This window comes from Cydia amplana, chromosome 13, assembly GCF_948474715.1.
Source record: "Cydia amplana chromosome 13, ilCydAmpl1.1, whole genome shotgun sequence".
Classification (NCBI taxonomy): domain Eukaryota; kingdom Metazoa; phylum Arthropoda; class Insecta; order Lepidoptera; family Tortricidae; genus Cydia; species Cydia amplana.
Window position 1 is genome coordinate 9,162,785 of NC_086081.1, and position 18,741 is coordinate 9,181,525.

At 41.2% G+C, this 18,741-nt stretch overlaps 1 protein-coding gene across 1 annotated transcript; it reads right to left on the bottom strand.

The window, feature by feature from the left end:
- Window positions 1-569: 569 nt before the first annotated feature.
- LOC134653491 (ATP-binding cassette sub-family B member 10, mitochondrial) lies at window positions 570-17,859 on the bottom strand. Its single transcript, XM_063508861.1, has 10 exons — window positions 17,412-17,859; window positions 17,010-17,216; window positions 16,022-16,224; window positions 15,280-15,414; window positions 14,077-14,223; window positions 12,989-13,220; window positions 12,281-12,558; window positions 9,483-9,584; window positions 6,274-6,432; window positions 570-968 (listed from the first exon to the last, which is right to left on the bottom strand). The coding sequence occupies exons 1-10, from the start codon at window positions 17,773-17,775 to the stop codon at window positions 645-647; spliced, it is 2,151 nt and encodes a 716-aa protein (XP_063364931.1). The 5' UTR covers window positions 17,776-17,859; the 3' UTR covers window positions 570-644.
- Window positions 17,860-18,741: the final 882 nt, after the last annotated feature.

Below are 18,741 nucleotides of genomic sequence, written 5' to 3' on the forward strand. Positions count from 1 at the left end.
GTAGTAGAGTTGACATTACAGTACAATAATTCATTTATACAATTATAAAACTTATTACAATTAATAAATAGTTCCAGTCCTTTCGGAAATATTTACTATTCTGATAGTTATTGCAATGGAAGAGAGTGTACCTAATATAATCTGTTACAGTAGCAAATTCATAGAAACATTTGCAGGTACCCATACCTACATCAACAAGTCTTCTGTTTCTTATCTTAGAAAGAGAATTTCTATCTAAATTTAACACTTGACGTAAGTTTTCTTATCTTAAACAACAATATTTTGGTTAGCAAAAATGTAAAGGTGATTTATCATTTTTCAGATGCGATTAGAGCAAGTGATTAGGCAAAAATTGTTTTAAGAAACGATTGCTTCATGAAATGAGCAAGATAGTTTCAAAACTGGAATAAATTTAATTGCAGTTTCAGTCTACTAACACAATTTATTCTTATAACAAAACAATCAATTTTACTACACGGCGTGTGTATCGAAAATATCAAACACAACACTCAAATGCGATCATATTTATCTCAATCAGACACGTTGACGTAAACTCTCCAACATTTAAAACAGTGTAAAACTAAATTGGAATAAAAAATAATCTGGTATTTATCACATTCAATTTCGTAATTTAAATACACAACTTATATGATATTGCCACTGATATTTGTGACTGCACCATTAACATTTTTCGCTTCTTGTGGCTTTTTCGATAATCGCTGATGCGTGATGATTTCTCTGAAAACGCCATCCTGTTTGGCCATGAGTTCTGCATAAGGCCCCTTTTCGACAATCACCCCGCCGTCGAGAACCGCTACTTCGTCGGCTGACTGTATCGTGCTCAATCTGTGAGCTATCGTGAGCATGGTACGGTCTTTACTTATGTTTTTTAGTGCTTTATCGACTAGGTATTCGGAAAACGCATCTAACGCTGAGGTAGCTTCGTCTAGGATGAGGATTTTTGGGTTCTGGAACAAGAAATGTAGGTACTTTTATTGTAAATGTCGCTAGGCTTTAATCGATGAGGTAACATGATCAATATCAGTGCTGTTTGTTTTGTGTCTTTGGACATTTTTTGACGTAGTGCATCGAAATACCTATTGATGGTATTGCTGTTTGTTTGTCAGTAGGCAGGCTATCAGAAAATGTAATGTACGTCAAAAACGTGGCAATAATAATCAGGCATTCCAGATGCTCGTGCTGTGAACATTATTGACCTGCCAGTAACCACCAGTGCATAGCGCGTGGGTGCGTTTTCTTCCTTATTTATGTCTTTCGGTCAGAGAAGGGTAATTATACTCCATTTGTTTACGAGTATAATAGATAGTTAACCCTAAAAAAAAAAACAACGGGTTGCACTCCGGGAGTGCCGACAGAAGTGAAAACTCAATGACTAGTACAAAATGTCTGCAGCACTATGTATAATTGACCCATCCTCCTTTCTATCGAAAAACTTTAGTTCCGAAATTGCTGGTCAGTGAGCTTGTTTAAAATTCTAAATTCAAATTTGTAGCGGTAATTGTTAAAAATTCGAATAGAAATTGTAAAGTTACCTTGCAGACCTCGCATCTAAATATATTTGGTCATGAAATTTTGAGTTTTATTCACCAGTACTAGAGTTCACTTTTATTAGCGATTTCATCAAGATGTAGCTTTATTGAATTATGTCATTGAGTTTTTCTTTATTGATTTAATAGCCATCTAAATGAGTGGCCATCTAAACCTTACGGTCACGTGATCGTCTTACGCTGTCTCGAGTTTATCATTTTTTCCCCACCTCAAAAAGTGCCCAGCGCCGCTAAAGAAGTTTTCACTTCAAAAATGATGCGATAGGGCCGAGTTATCAGTAATTCAGTGGCATGTTAAGCAGAGTTGTAAATTGGGCTATTAACGCGATAGGGCGGACAGAGTCCAGCATATATCACCACCCAGTGATAGTGTTAACGATTATTTAGGATGGACTTTGAACTTGCGTAGTTAAGAAGTTTTTATCTAATATCGACGTCAACGTTCACCCAAATCATCAATTTGCCAGAGATGTTTCTTAAAAAGGACCAGATACAACATAAATTAAAATCGTAGCATTTGAACTCTGTACCTAAGTATTATACTACGTATTTAAATTGAATGAATCGAAATCTTAAAATTAATGTTACTAGGTACTGACCTATAGAAAAATGTAGGAAAATAATCGCTAATTAAATGTGCAAAACCTGATTATAATTGCATTAAGCGATGTCATAAGATGTCCTTTTCACAAATGATCATTGTATTACTAGTTATTCCCTTTCCTGTTTAAATTATACGTTTTTACTAAATATAAGTCATACTTATACCCTTATCTTATAAAATTCAACAAGCCCATGTTTAATCATAAAATTAACTATCTTAACATTGTTTGCTTTTATTTGTTTGTTTTAGTTCGTAACCCAATTAACTTAGGGCATCAACATATCAGTTTCCGAGGCCTCTTATTTGTGGGCGTGGCAAAGCGTTACAGTATTTGTATACCTATTATAATTATAACTTTGCGCGTTTAATGAGTATTATTGTATTTGTGGTTTGCTAATAAATAAACATAAAAACATTTACAGAACGATTTGGTTTTGTAAACATTTACTTCAAAAACACGTCGAGGTGAATACAGACAATGTCACACACAGGTCTTTCAACGTCGTGCACGTGCACAATTCATCTTATGACACGTGTAATATTTATATTTAAAACAACTAACAATGGGGTAAAAAAAATACAGTTTTAAAAGGGCCAATTTGGAATTGGGTCCAAAGTTCCAAACGATTGTACCTACTTGTTTTTTTAACAAACTTTTATTAGGTCGACCTGTATGTAACTATGTAATGGAATCTTGCAAGTTAAATTTGATCCACTTCCCGGTTTCCGATTGAGCTGAAATTTTGCATACACATGTAAGTCGGGTGACAATGCAATATTATGGTACCATCGAGCTGATCTGATGATGGAGACAGGTGGCCATAGGAACTCTGTGATGAAACAACGCAACCTAATTGTGTTAGGGGTTTTTAGAATGGTCTCGACGAGTATTAATTAGTTCTGTCGTAAGAAAAGTACAGTCAGCGATAAAAGCTTGTACCAAAAATTTAATTTTTGCCAAAAACTTATTTAAGTAGGTATCCGGTGTTCAAAAGGCTTATGACTGCCAGTCTGCCATAAATATATATATTTGGTTTGGTTTAAATATGTAGGTTTGATCATTGAAAAAAAAACCTTGACATTAAAACAATAGATTTAAATTCCCACGCACGGATCCGTTTATAAGCATACGAGTTAAGAGTGACTCTGGAGAACGTAACCATGGCAACGAGGGAGCGTGCGCGTTTAAAGATCTGCCATCCTGTGGCCTACATCGGAAAAATTGACTTGATATTGACACTTAGTTCTGCCATCTGGTGACTAGTCAACATAAACTTGCTTGACATTTACATTTCGCGCCAATAAACAGTGGGTCTTGTGCTATCCCCTACAGTTAATGCACGCTCCCTATATCTCGTCAGGTGATAAGCAAAAGTCACTAATTACTATAAAATACTTAAACAAAAATAAACCTTCTTTTCGTACTAATATGGTTCACTATGGCTATGAACATGAACTTGTGGTGGTACTTAGTGACTTTTGCTTGTCACCTGACGATTATTCTAATGTAGGTAAATGTTATCACTACTATGTAGTCTATTTTTTAGGGTTCCGTACCCAAAGGGTAAAAACGGGACCCTATTACTAAGACTCCGCTGTCCGTCCGTCCGTCCGTCCGTCCGTCCGTCTGTCACCAGGCTGTATATCACGAACCGTGATAGCTAGACAGTTGAAATTTTCACAGATGATGTATTTCTGTTGCCGCTATAACAACAAATACTAAAAACAGAATAAAATAAAGATTTAAGTGGGGCTCCCATACAACAAACGTGATTTTTGACCGAAGTTAAGCAACGTCGGGCGGGGTCAGTACTTGGATGGGTGACCGTTTTTTTGCTTGTATTTTTTTGCTTGTTTTGCTCTATTTTTTGTTGATGGTGCGGAACCCTCCGTGCGCGAGTCCGACTCGCACTTGGCCGGTTTTTTGTCTCACTGAACACCCATGTGTAAGTATTACCTTGACGATGTGCAACCGTTACCGTGTAACGTGTTGCTTCTGCCCGCCGCGTGCACCAACGCTGCGCGACCAACCACAGATGTGGTGTTCTATCTCAACGTGCGAGTCCAAAAAGTCCGAATCGTCTCACTATTGTCTTAGTTATTCTTCTGCCTTACTACACTTCCCCTGTGTGACTTTAATCTGAGATTACCTTGACAATGGCACGTGTTATGGCGACGCGTTGCTTCTGTCCGCCGCGTACACCAACGCTGCGCGACCAACCACAGGTGTGGTGTTCTATCTCAACGTGCGAGTCCGAATCGTCTCACTATTGTCTTATTTATTCTTCTGCCTTACTACACTTCCCCTGTGTGACCTTGTTCTGAGATTACCTTGACAATGGCACGTGCTATGGCGACGCGTTGCTTCTGTCCGCCGCTGAGCTGTCCGCCGCGCGCACCCACACTGCGCGACCACCCGTTGCCGGCGCCGCCGCGAACTAGCTCGTGTAGGTGTGCTGTCCGCGCTGCCGCTACACACTTCCCCTGTGTGACTTTAATCTGAGATTACCTTGACAATGGCACGTGCTATGGCGACGCGTTGCTTCTGTCCGCCGCTGAGCTGTCCGCCGCGCGCACCCACACTGCGCGACCACCCGTTGCCGGCGCCGCCGCGAACTAGCTCGTGTAGGTGTGCTGTCCGCGCTGCCGCTACACACTTCCCTCGTGACTTTAATCTGAGATTACCTTGACAATGGCACGTGCTATGGCGACGCGTTGCTTCTGTCCGCCGCTGAGCTGTCCGCCGCGCGCACCCACACTGCGCGACCACCCGTTGCCGGCGCCGCCGCGAACTAGCTCGTGTAGGTGTGCTGTCCGCGCTGCCGCTACACACTTCCCCTGTGTGACTTTAATCTGAGATTACCTTGACAATGGCACGTGCTATGGCGACGCGTTGCTTCTGTCCGCCGCTGAGCTGTCCGCCGCGCGCACCCACACTGCGCGACCACCCGTTGCCGGCGCCGCCGCGAACTAGCTCGTGTAGGTGTGCTGTCCGCGCTGCCGCTACACACTTCCCCTGTGACTTTAATCTGAGATTACCTTGACAATGGCACGTGCTATGGCGACGCGTTGCTTCTGTCCGCCGCTGAGCTGTCCGCCGCGCGCACCCACACTGCGCGACCACCCGTTGCCGGCGCCGCCGCGAACTAGCTCGTGTAGGTGTGCTGTCCGCGCTGCCGCTACACACTTCCCCTGTGTGACTTTAATCTGAGATTACCTTGACAATGGCACGTGCTATGGCGACGCGTTGCTTCTGTCCGCCGCTGAGCTGTCCGCCGCGCGCACCCACACTGCGCGACCACCCGTTGCCGGCGCCGCCGCGAACTAGCTCGTGTAGGTGTGCTGTCCGCGCTGCCGCTACACACTTCCCCTGTGTGACTTTAATCTGAGATTACCTTGACAATGGCACGTGCTATGGCGACGCGTTGCTTCTGTCCGCCGCTGAGCTGTCCGCCGCGCGCACCCACACTGCGCGACCACCCGTTGCCGGCGCCGCCGCGAACTAGCTCGTGTAGGTGTGCTGTCCGCGCTGCCGCTACACACTTCCCCTGTGACTTTAATCTGAGATTACCTTGACAATGGCACGTGCTATGGCGACGCGTTGCTTCTGTCCGCCGCTGAGCTGTCCGCCGCGCGCACCCACACTGCGCGACCACCCGTTGCCGGCGCCGCCGCGAACTAGCTCGTGTAGGTGTGCTGTCCGCGCTGCCGCTACACACTTCCCTCGTGACTTTAATCTGAGATTACCTTGACAATGGCACGTGCTATGGCGACGCGTTGCTTCTGTCCGCCGCTGAGCTGTCCGCCGCGCGCACCCACACTGCGCGACCACCCGTTGCCGGCGCCGCCGCGAACTAGCTCGTGTAGGTGTGCTGTCCGCGCTGCCGCTACACACTTCCCCTGTGTGACTTTAATCTGAGATTACCTTGACAATGGCACGTGCTATGGCGACGCGTTGCTTCTGTCCGCCGCTGAGCTGTCCGCCGCGCGCACCCACACTGCGCGACCACCCGTTGCCGGCGCCGCCGCGAACTAGCTCGTGTAGGTGTGCTGTCCGCGCTGCCGCTACACACTTCCCCTGTGACTTTAATCTGAGATTACCTTGACAATGGCACGTGCTATGGCGACGCGTTGCTTCTGTCCGCCGCTGAGCTGTCCGCCGCGCGCACCCACACTGCGCGACCACCCGTTGCCGGCGCCGCCGCGAACTAGCTCGTGTAAGTGTGCTGTCCGCGCTGCCGCTAGCCACGCTGGAATTTTCTATAACAATGAGTAGGTAGGCCTTAGAATCAATATTACCAACATAGCGAACTCCGTGGAAGTTTTAATAAATGTATTTCAACATTTCGTGGCAGCTTCCGATATGCTGCAACGCAGTGTTGGAACAATTTACCGCCACCGATCAGAAACTGCAAATCCGTCACCTCTTTTAAGTACAACCTAAATAGTATTTACTCACAACCCAACAAGATTTCTAACTTAGCGGACATATTCAAAAAGCTTTAAAAAATAAAAATAAAGAAATTGTAAAAAATTGTGAACAACAAGATATATTTGTCCACTCTCTCTCTCTCTCTCTCTTTCCTTCTTACACGTGATATGTCTAATCTGTCTTGTTCCAATTATATCTGTTCTGTTTGTGTATTAGTTTTAAGGTTTAGCTTTTAATTTTGAGTGCCCCGAAAACCAGCGCAGTGTCTTAGAGACACTGCTTGTTCGAGCCGATATGAAGTTTGTTTAGTTTACTGTCCAAATCCCCCCATAGATGTCACTGTTCCCGACGTAAACTAGATAACAGTAGCATTACTTAGAGCCTATATAAGAGAGTGTAAATATGTGAATAAAGGTTTGGTAACGTAGCAACTTGTTTCAACAAAGTGGTCCTTCGAGTTGAGAAGAGAAGTGACTTAAGTGACATAGACAGTGCATTCAAAAGTGATCTTTAAGTATAGTTAGTAGAGCCTAAAATCAAGTAAAGTGTCAGTGAGTTAGAACATTTAGAAGTATTTCGAGAAGCCATCCATCAAAATTGTCATAAAAAATTACAAAATTAAAATTCAAGATTTCGGAAAGATTAAATAAATAACGCATATTTTCAAACCCACGAGCAAACGCAGAAAATTCGCCGCTTCAAATTAGTGTTATTTACAAGATCGAAATTCATTGACTTGGAAAAATACAATTTTAGAAATAGAACATGTGAAAATTTTTACACGTCAAACAAAACAAAAATAATTTTCCATCTGAATTTTCCGTAGTGTCAAGAAAAATGTTTTCAAGAATTTACAACAATGAATAGCTGAGTAAAATAATGTTTGTGAATTAATCCTTAAAGTGCAAATGAGTTACCTACCGTAGTTCTCGTTCAAGAAGTTCCGAGAGAAGAGATTTCGAGTTTTAGATATCTATTTCAAGTTGAGATTTCATGTTTTCTAAAATACCAAGATGTCGTTGCTAGATTTTATAACGGAACAAGAATTTACGTACGGTAGAATACTAAAAGCTAGAGAAAATTTCAAAAATTTATTAAACAAGAAGATTACGATCGGGCATGTCAAAACCAGAATAGAGTCTTTGGAAGAATATTGGAGCCGATTCTCAGTAAATCATAGAATAATAGTGAAGCACGCGAAGTTGGCGGAACGAGACGCTTTCCAGTATTTTAAGCAAAACATGTATTTCGAGTGCGAGGAAGTGTACATTGAGTTGAAAGCAGACATGGCAGATATTCTAGAGCAATGGGAAGAAGATGTAAAAACCTTAAGTATTTTTAATTTACCACCTATGTTAGAGACAACCCAATTATTCGAGCCTACAAACACAATCCAGAGAGAATCCCAAGTCACAGTTAAGTCACAGTCATTTCACACAATACCAGTAGCTAAATCTGAGTTATGCGAGCAGAGTCATTCACTAAGTAAAGAGTTTCAAGAAATAATATACAAAAGCCATCACTCGTTGTTGCGGAGAGAGTACAAAAGAACATCTTACCAATCCAATGAGAAAGAGCACAAAGAAGATACAAAATACGAGATAGAAAACAAGCAAGGGTTCAAGCAAGATATAGAAACGAGAGCAAAATCGAAGCACACATCTAGAAAAGATACGGAGATGAGCAGAGATTCCAAAACAGAGTATCCAGAGCGAGGAGAGGGAGAAGTCGAGATTCACGAAGACGTTCAAATAGATCAAACTTTCATTGGCATGTATTTGAGAGATGAGGTTAATCACATGTCAAAGAAGTTAGAGTTCCGAGAGATAGATAATCATATGACAGAAGAGACAGGCGAAGAGTTGTACAAGAAAACAGTCATAAGAGTAGAGGCTGAGATTGTTTTATGCGAAAGAAAGAAAAGAGTGAGACAAAGAGAGAGGAAGATTCAAAGTTCGTCTAAAATCCGTTGGATGGTCTCTATTAGACAATCCTTTAATAGCCTCGGCGCCGAAGTGAACCTTCCAATTTTGAGAATTTGTCTCTGGAAGCCCTGGCAGTCCGAGTTCCTAAATAGAGTAAAAGAAAAGTGGAAGTGAAGACAATCTATATAACTACAAGAGCTATCGAAGAGAAGATTTTTTATTTTAGTAATGTTTATTTTATTAAGAAATGACATTCTGTCATTTAGGCGGGAGTATGTTCGAGCCGATATGAAGTTTGTTTAGTTTACTGTCCAAATCCCCCCATAGATGTCACTGTTCCCGACGTAAACTAGATAACAGTAGCATTACTTAGAGCCTATATAAGAGAGTGTAAATATGTGAATAAAGGTTTGGTAACGTAGCAACTTGTTTCAACACTGCTTATGCTGAGCGGCATCCTATTTTGTGTACCTTTCTTTAATTAATTTTCTGTTGTGCCTAAATAATGTATATTTTTTACGCCAAATAAATATTTTCTTTTTGTATTTCTATAATATAAAACAACTAATCTGCAAGTGCTATTATAGTCGATGTCTACTCCTAACAAGACGTAGCCGTCTTAAGGATCAGATAGACGACACGAGGACTCACATCTGAGTTAAGCTACATTGCCGACTATACTGGGTATACAACCAGATAAACTCATCAATCAAATACCGCAACTTAAAGAAACTCGCATCAATCAAATGCGAACACTCGCACCTCGCACCGTAGGCCTTTAGGGCTCAATTAGACGGCGCGCAAACTCGTATACGATTTTAGTTACATTGCGGACCATTGAGGTTACATCAATTCAGCCGACCGATCAAATGACGCAATGTAATGAAACTCGCATGCGAGTTCTCGCACCGTCTAAATGAGCCCTTATCGTGAGCCACAGAATATTAACTTACCTTGTCTTTATCTGTTTCATTCAGTTGTTCGGAGTCTTCTAATTCGTCTAATGACCCGTATAAAATATTATCCTTTATTGATCCACTAAATAACACAGGCTCCTGAAACAAATAATTTTACGTTAAAAATTACCCAACTGCGATAGGAGAAAATACAAAAAACCGGCCAAGTGCGAGTCGGACTCTCGCACGGAGGGTTCCGCACCATCAACAAAAAATAGAGCAAAAAAATCGGGTTTGTTGTATGGGAGCCCCCCTTAAATATTTATTTTATTTTATTTTTAGTATTTGTTGTTATAGCGGCAACAAAGATACATAATTTGTGAAAATTTCAACTGTCTAGCTATCGCGGTTCATGAGATACAGCCTGGTGACAGACGGACGGACGGACATCGAAGTCTTAGTATTAGGGTTCCGTTTTTTACCCTTTGGGTACGGAACCCTAAAAATGTACTCACATACCTATTATGGAAATGATCAAAATAATCAAATTATGACATAACCATTGACATTTTAATATAAAATGATCTCACCCACATATTAAAAAACTTTATTATATCAAATCATAAACACGATATACATTTTTGTGGAATTAGTTAACCAGTACTCTTTGACGCACCCTGACCGACCGACTAGGGCTAAAGATCGTCCTGGGTGAAAATGTAGGTACCCACCCCATACTAACTAATATGGCAAAATAAATAACAGCTTATAAAGATATTTACCTGACTAACGTAACCAATATGGCTTCTCAACCACACGGGATCCAACTCCCTAATGTCCATTCCATCCAGCAATATCCTGCCATCAATAGGGTCATATAGCCTCAATATAAGTGATGCTACAGTACTTTTCCCGCACCCTGACCGACCTACTAGGGCTAAAGACCGTCCTGGGTGCAAGTGTAGGTACCCATACGTAAGTGTCCACCCATGCCAACTAATATGGCAAAATAAATAACAGCTTATAAATATTTACCTGACTAACGTAACCAATATGGCTCCTTAACCACACGGGATCCAACTCCCTAATATCCACTCCATCCAGCAATATCCTGCCTTCCACCGGGTCATATAGCCTTAATATAAGTGATGCTACAGTGCTCTTCCCGCACCCTGACCGACCGACTAGGGCTAAAGACCGTCCTGGGTGCAGCAATAGGTACCCACCCATACCAACTAATATGGCAAAATAATTAACAGCTTATAAAGATATTTACCTGACTCACGTAACCAATATGGTTTCTTAACCACACGGGATCCAACTCCCTAATATCCACTCCATCTAGCAATATCCTGCCCTCAACAGGATCATATAGCCTCAATATAAGTGATGCTACAGTACTTTTCCCGCACCCTGACCGGCCGACTAGGGCTAAAGACCGCCCTGGGTGCAGATGTAGGTACCCACACATACTAATATGGCAAAATAAATAAAAGCTTATAAAGATATTTACCTGACTAACGTAGCCAATATGGCTCCTTAACCACACGGGATCCAACTCCCTAATATCCACTCCATCCAGCAATATCCTGCCTTCAACAGGGTCATATAGCCTCAATATAAGTGATGCTACAGTACTTTTCCCGCACCCTGACCGACCGACTAGGGCTAAAGACCGCCCTGGGTGCAGATGTAGGTACCCACACATACTAATATGGCAAAATAAATAAAAGCTTATAAAGATATTTACCTGACTAACGTAGCCAATATGGCTCCTTAACCACACGGGATCCAACTCCCTAATATCCACTCCATCCAGCAATATCCTGCCTTCAACAGGGTCATATAGCCTCAATATAAGTGATGCTACAGTACTTTTCCCGCACCCTGACCGGCCGACTAGGGCTAAAGACCGCCCTGGGTGCAGATGTAGGTACCCACACATACTAATATGGCAAAATAAATAAAAGCTTATAAAGATATTTACCTGACTAACGTAGCCAATATGGCTCCTTAACCACACGGGATCCAACTCCCTAATATCCACTCCATCCAGCAATATCCTGCCTTCAACAGGGTCATATAGCCTCAATATTAGAGATGCTACAGTACTCTTCCCGCACCCTGACCGACCGACCGCTAAAGGCTAGGCTAGGGCTAAAGACCGTCCTGGGTGCAGATGTAGGTACCCACCCCATACTAACTAATATGGCAAAATAAATAACAGCTTATAAAGATATTTACCTGACTCACGTAACCAATATGGCTTCTTAACCACACGGGATCCAACTCCCTAATATCCACTCCATCTAGCAATATCCTGCCTTCCACAGGATCGTAAAGCCTCAATATAAGTGATGCTACAGTGCTCTTCCCGCACCCTGACCGCCCGACTAGGGCTAAAGACCGTCCTGCGGGCTCAGCACGGTTCCATTTTTATCGACTATCACTATGGCCGTCACTTTCGCACTTACATACTTGTTAGAACGTGACAGGCATGGTGACAAACGATAAAAATGCGACCATGCTACTAGGGCTGGGTGCAGATGTAGGTACCCATACCAGCTAATACGGCAAAATAAATAACAGCTTATAAAGATATTTACCTGACTCACGTAACCAATATGGCTCCTTAACCACACGGGATCCAAGTCCCTAATGTCCACTCCATCCAGCAATATCCTGCCTTCAACCGGGTCATATAGCATATATCCTCAATATAAGTGATGCTACAGTACTCTTCCCGCACCCTGACCGACCGACTAGGGCTAAAGACCGTCCTGGGTGCAAATGTAGGTACCCACCCCATACTAACTAATATGGCAAAATAAATAAAAGCTTATAAAGATATTTACCTGACTAACGTAGCCAATATGGCTCCTTAACCACACGGGATCCAACTCCCTAATATCCACTCCATCTAGCAATATCCTGCCTTCCACAGGATCGTAAAGCCTCAATATAAGTGATGCTACAGTGCTTTTCCCGCACCCTGACCGACCGACTAGGGCTAAAGACCGTCCTGGGTGCAAGTGTAGATTTAGGCCTTTAAGTAGCGGCGCGCCTTGGTAGTCGAACTTTACGTTCTCTAGGATTATCTCGCCTTTTGGACGCTCTTTGGGCCTTAGGCCTCCTGTAAATACAGTTAATGGGAAAACATTAGTTCAGTTGCCACCGAGTGCTAACTTTAGGGTGACCAATCACGCGTTGAATATTCGAATTTCAAAAAGTGGTTACAAAAAGAAAATTATAAAGAAAATTAAAAAAAATATTTCACTAAGGTTTTTTTTTGGGACTTTTCGCAACTTATATTACCGTAAGCTGCTCAAATAGATGTATATATTTCGGGGATTCTATATGGGGGTTTTCGGGGGCGAAAAATTTATCTAGCTAGGTTTTTTTCTCTGGGAAAACGCGGATTTTTGAGTTTTTATATGTTTACCGAGCAAAGCTTGGTCTCCCACATATTTTTATTTTAATACGGAACCTTTATTCTACATATACATGCTCATGAATGTTAAAATATTTACTCTAAACTGCAACTATTTTTTTCTAATTTTTACCTGAGGTAGGTATTGCAGGCTCCCGATCAATAATGTCCCACAGTCTAGTGGCAGCTCCCATGCCCTTATTCAGCTCCGTGTAGAAACTGCTCAACCCCCCTATGCTGATGCCGACGTACGCCGCGTATAGCAGGAAGGAGGTTAGGTTGCCGACCGTCAACTGTTCCGTGGCAACCATACCGCCGCCGTAGTATAACACTAGGATGATTATCACGTTGCCAGAAAGACCGGTCTGTAAAAAAAATTAAACTGAAGTTGACTGCGTAGGTCGTAGGTACCTAATAAAAACCGGCCAAGTGCGAGTCGGACTCGCGCACGGAGGGTTCCGCACCATCAACAAAAAATAGAGCAAAAAAATCGTGTTTATTGTATGGGAGCCCCCCTTAAATATTTATTTTATTTTATTTTTAGTATTTGTTGTAATAGCGGCAACAGAGATACATCATTTGTGAAAATTTCTACTGTCTAGCTATCGCGGTTCATGAGATACAGCCTGGTGACAGACGGACGGACGGACGGACAGCGAAGTCTTAGTAATAGGGTCCCGTTTTTTACTACGGCTACCAAAAGTTAATGTATCACTATTGATACAGTCTACGCTACGCTGCCAGGTATATGAAACCACCAAACCGTAAAAGCTGCCGACAGATAACATAATTCATTTAATTTTATTCTCATAATAAATTTTCTAATAGTGGTGGAGGCTAGAAACTCTCTTCTTCCTCGCGTTATCCCGGCACATTGCCACGGCTCGTGGGAACCTGGGGTCCGCTTGGCAACGAATCCCAAGAATTGACGTAGGCACTAGTTTTTACGAAAGCGACTGCCTGGGCCTTATTGGGATTAGTCCGGTTTCCTCACGATGTTTTCCTTCACCGAAAAGCAACTGGTAAATACCAAATGATATTTCGTACATAAGTTCCGTAAAACTCATTGGTATGAGCCGGGGTTTGAACGGGGGTGGAGGCTAGAAACTATCTACCAAAAACAAGCGAGTAGTTGCAAAAATTAGTCACCAGCCGGTAAAAGATACCTATGGGGACCTATATTGTATATTGAACTTTATTGCCTACGTAATAAGAACTCACCAGTCCATAAAAAGTGCCGACGGCGAGCGACTCCTTGTAAGCCAGCTGTAGAAGCTTTTCTATCCTCTTCGCGTATGCTTCGCCTTCCGCCTGCTCTTTGCTGAACGCTTTCACTGTTTTTATGTTCGATATCTTCTCTTCGGCGAGCTGTAAATACATTAACATGCAATACATTTTTTATTTGTAGCGTTATGTTAAAAAAAAAAATGTATAGCCGGTCAACCAAATCTTGACAGTACAAAAAGGCGCGAAATTCAAATTTTCTATGGGACGATATCCCTTCGCGCCTACATTTTTCAAATTTGCCGCCTTTTTCTACTGTCAAGATCTGGTTGACCAAGTATATTTGTGTAGTTTTAAGTTCTCATAGAAGTGAATTGTCAAATTCTTAATGGCAATAAAGATTCTTAAACCTAATGTTTTTGTTCCACTAACACTTAGTTTTTTTAATCTGAATTGTTACTAGCTTGAATAGGGGGTATTACTGCAATGTTCTGCCGCCAGAGTGCAGCACTAGCACCCATCCATAGAGTAACTTATGCCTGTGCTATAAACTGTTTTATTGACAAGTTTTCACAGACAATAAAATGTGACATTGATGCATCAAGGCGGTTTGTTTACAAAGGGCCTACCGGGAAACGCGAAAATCGAAACTCTGCCTCTTTATCGCTCGAATATGCAATAAAGTGATGGAGGGGTTAGATACCAAAATTTCGTCTCTCTCTTTTGCTGTAGACCCTCAGATTGTGATGGATTGTGGTAGTGGCGCCCCTACGCAGTTTTCGCGCAATATTCCCTATTGAATTTAATGTCAGAAATGTAATATTGTCATGTTTCTTTTTGTCTGAATATACTTATAGTTGTTTATACAGCACCCATACAAAGATCACCACACAGAAAATGTATGAGTTCTGTCATCATGTAAAAGCTTTTTTTCAAGTGTCCCACTGAAAATATCCTTCTAAGTAAATCGCACCCTAACTGTTCTAAACCAGTGGGGAGACACTCCTGACTTCGGGCAAACTCGGCTCCGTTCGGCTCAGCATTTCTCCGAGCAATTATTAGCGTTGCCACAACTTGATGTCCCTTTGCGTGCACGGCCCTGGATCGCTGTCAAACTTCGGTTTTGTAGGAAGTGTCCTTTCTGTAGGGTAGTACTATCACTTATTCTGTGTCTAAACATGCCAACATGTGCATACTGACCTCACTAGTCTCAGCTAAACTGTCCTGCAGTTGCCTTGTGATATTCCTCACGAAGCGGCCGTATATGACGGCCAGCACCGACACGGGCGGCACCACGCATAGACCGACCATCGCCAGCGATGGGGACATATAGATCTGTGAATGGTTTTGAACTTTGTTTTAAAGTGATAGGGTTCAATTTTGCATAATTTCTGACACCTTTATGCCTTATAAAGGTGTCAGAAATACTGTTGTATCTGAGCTTGAGCAGTTCTACCTCGTTTTCACGCAAAATAGGTACAATGGTTGTCGATTTGCGGAAAATGCCCAGTAAAACTAAGTTACTGGTGTATCTGACAAGTGCAGCCATAGAACTATTATGAAGGATCCGCTGTCAGTATGTCTATTATGCTAGAAGACCTGTATCCATTCTCCAGATTACATAACAAAATATTTTCAAAAACTTAAATCATGATGAGTACCAACTATGTCAAGATATTTTATTTGTTATGATTAAGATTTCAAAGATAAGATTAAGTAACAGACAGAGCATCAAAACTATGTCAAGACATATCACAATATTTTTATCATTACACACAATAAGTGTTCATTTTTCATTATTCTAGAATGCAATATCTTGTTTGTAAATAAATGATTATTTCATTAAAAAAAAAGAATGCAATATCATTTCATTTACATTTTTAGAATCATTTGATATATTAAACTCGTTATTTCATCTATTTTCATAGTATAATGTATTTACCATCATGCCAGTCCCCGCTCCAACCATAAACAATGATCTCAGGCCATCACTGACATTCTGGCTAAGGTTGCGGCCAACCAACTGAGTGTCAGCCGACAGCCTGTTCACAAGCTCACCAGTTGACGTTTTACCGAACCATGCGGGTTCTTGCTGCAATATCGCGTTGTAAACTTGTTTGCGGAGACCTTGTGTCATTCTTTGGCCTGGAAATAGGAAGAATTATGAATTATGGAAATAGGAAGGGGTAATATTAACAGTTATGAATGATTGACGGTACAGAGCATGACCGTACCGTACTTGAATGTTGCAATATAACCAAGTATGGTCAGCAGAATATTTTGAATGTAGCCCTGCCAGGAAACTTGTGTGTACATGTTTTAATCATATATAGTTAACACAAGATGCACCAACCACATTTGGCTGACTAATCAACATCACTTGGCAGTGAATTATGGAACTTCCCATACATAAAAATAAGGAAACATTTTAAAGATGGTGGTGAATCAGTCATGGAACTCATGGAATTAACTAAAACCTCTATAGATCTTATTAAAAACTTAAAACTCACCAAGTTAATTAACAAACAAGGCAATAATTATATTTGTTAGGTCAGCTATACACCCCTGCAGGGGTTCCGCAAGAATTTAGAACTCTATGCTTTAGGCGTCTCGAAAAAATTTACTATGCCGCCACCGTATTGTAGGGTTCCATCAAGTATTTTGCTTGCCAAAAGGGTTCCATCAAAAAAAATAGATTGAGAACCGCTGTGTTAGGTAGTTTATTACATCATTTTAATAAATACATTCGGGGACAAATAGACGAGTAGTTAATTACCATTCAATGACATTGGTCATAATCTGTTAGTTTTATAGTGATTCCACAACTTAACACAAGCACCCAAAATAAAGTTTTCAAGTTATTCAAATAATTAATAGTAATTAATGGTCAATGCCAAGGACATATTTTATGAAATAACCTTTTGCTTTACCTGATATTGACATAAGATACACTCTTCCAAAGTTACATAAGCCTCCAATAAGGAATACTCCACAGAGCATCAAACAGAGTGTGTCGAGTTTCTCTCTCGCTCCTGCCAGGTCATTTGTACTGCTGTAGATTATATCTAAGACTTTGCCCAGCGAGAATGGGATGGCCATGGTCACACTTGATGATATGATAAGTAATCCAATAGCACCTAGAAACAGTTCATAAAAATCATAAATGTATTATTTTAACTCAACTGAATATTTATCAATACCAGAACTAAATTTATGATGCAAGTGGTACACTAAGAACACTTAAGTATAACAACTTTGTCCAATAGTCTAAGTCGGTAATATTCTAATTACCATCACTAGTTGTATTAATATAATCTATTTTTAATATTTACCAGTCAGAGTCCATTTTTCCGGAGCTGCTAATCCAAATAATCGCTTCAATTCCGAAGACTTTAATTTTACATTTATTTTCTTAGACCCAGTAATCGCAGAATTTACTTTCGACGTTTCAATAGGTTCGGTCTTAGTTTTAACTTCCACTTGGCTCGAATAATACCTCGTTTTCGTATTAAATAAACCATTTCTACTGTGCGAAGCCCTTTCGTAATAATTCCTAAAGACTGGGGCCTTGTGAGAGAAATATAACCTGTGACCGCAGTGATGACACGAATGCTTGGCAATAGGTAGACCAAACAATACATGTGTACGCCTACTAGATATTCTAACGTTAAAATTTACAAGCAGTCGTTGTAACATTTTATAATTTTTAAACTTTATTCGAAATGAAAATAAATAATTTCCCCTGTCATATCACTTGTCAAATATTATCTGTCATTGTGTCATAATGTCATTCTCCACATCTTGTCTTGTGGTGTGTCAATGTCAAAGACTTACCAAAGAGTAAAGATTTTTACAATCGATATAATCATCGATTGTAAAAATAGTTTAGTTACGATAAATGTCTATAGTTTGTCAAAGGACTTTCTCATTTCAAACATAGACAGAGAGAATCATACTATCTTTGTCTTACACTAGTACTAGCACCCAAAAGAAAAGGATGGGTATAGTTTTCCTGGTTCTTACTGCCTGACAAATTGGTTTGACCAACTATATTTGATATTCCGTCCCCACTCGAAAGTAACTATCTGTTACCTCTTCACGCTTAACGCTAAACCGATTAAGATGGAATTTAGTATGAAGATAGATTGAGACCCGGGGAAGGACATAGGTACCAAATTTTTATCAATCATCATCATCATCATTCCACCTACTTAATAAATAATGGTAACAGCGGGTTAGGAGGTCCTAACTTAAGACCTACTTAGGTACTCGTATGTTTTAATGATCTCCGAGACTTGCTTTCAACATGTACCTATGGCATCCGATCGGCAGGAAATTTCTTCTGTAGATCCATTACTATATACCAATGTTTCTTCTCCTTTTTCAGCGTGAATGTTTTTACTCTTTTAAAGGGTTTCGTAACTACACAGCCACAGAATAAAATAATAGTACAGAAGATTCACTCTCTAACAAAACGCATCTATCACGACATATATGACCGCTAGGTGGCGCAAGCGCGAGTAGGCGTCCGTTTTGTAGCGGAGCGTGGCAACTACAATGGCTAGACACCAAAACTTGTGTGGGCGGCATGTACTTTGTGGCGACGCGACGAGTTCCTCCACGTTTCGGTACCTTCCAAGGCCGCAGTTGTTGGAAGCCTCG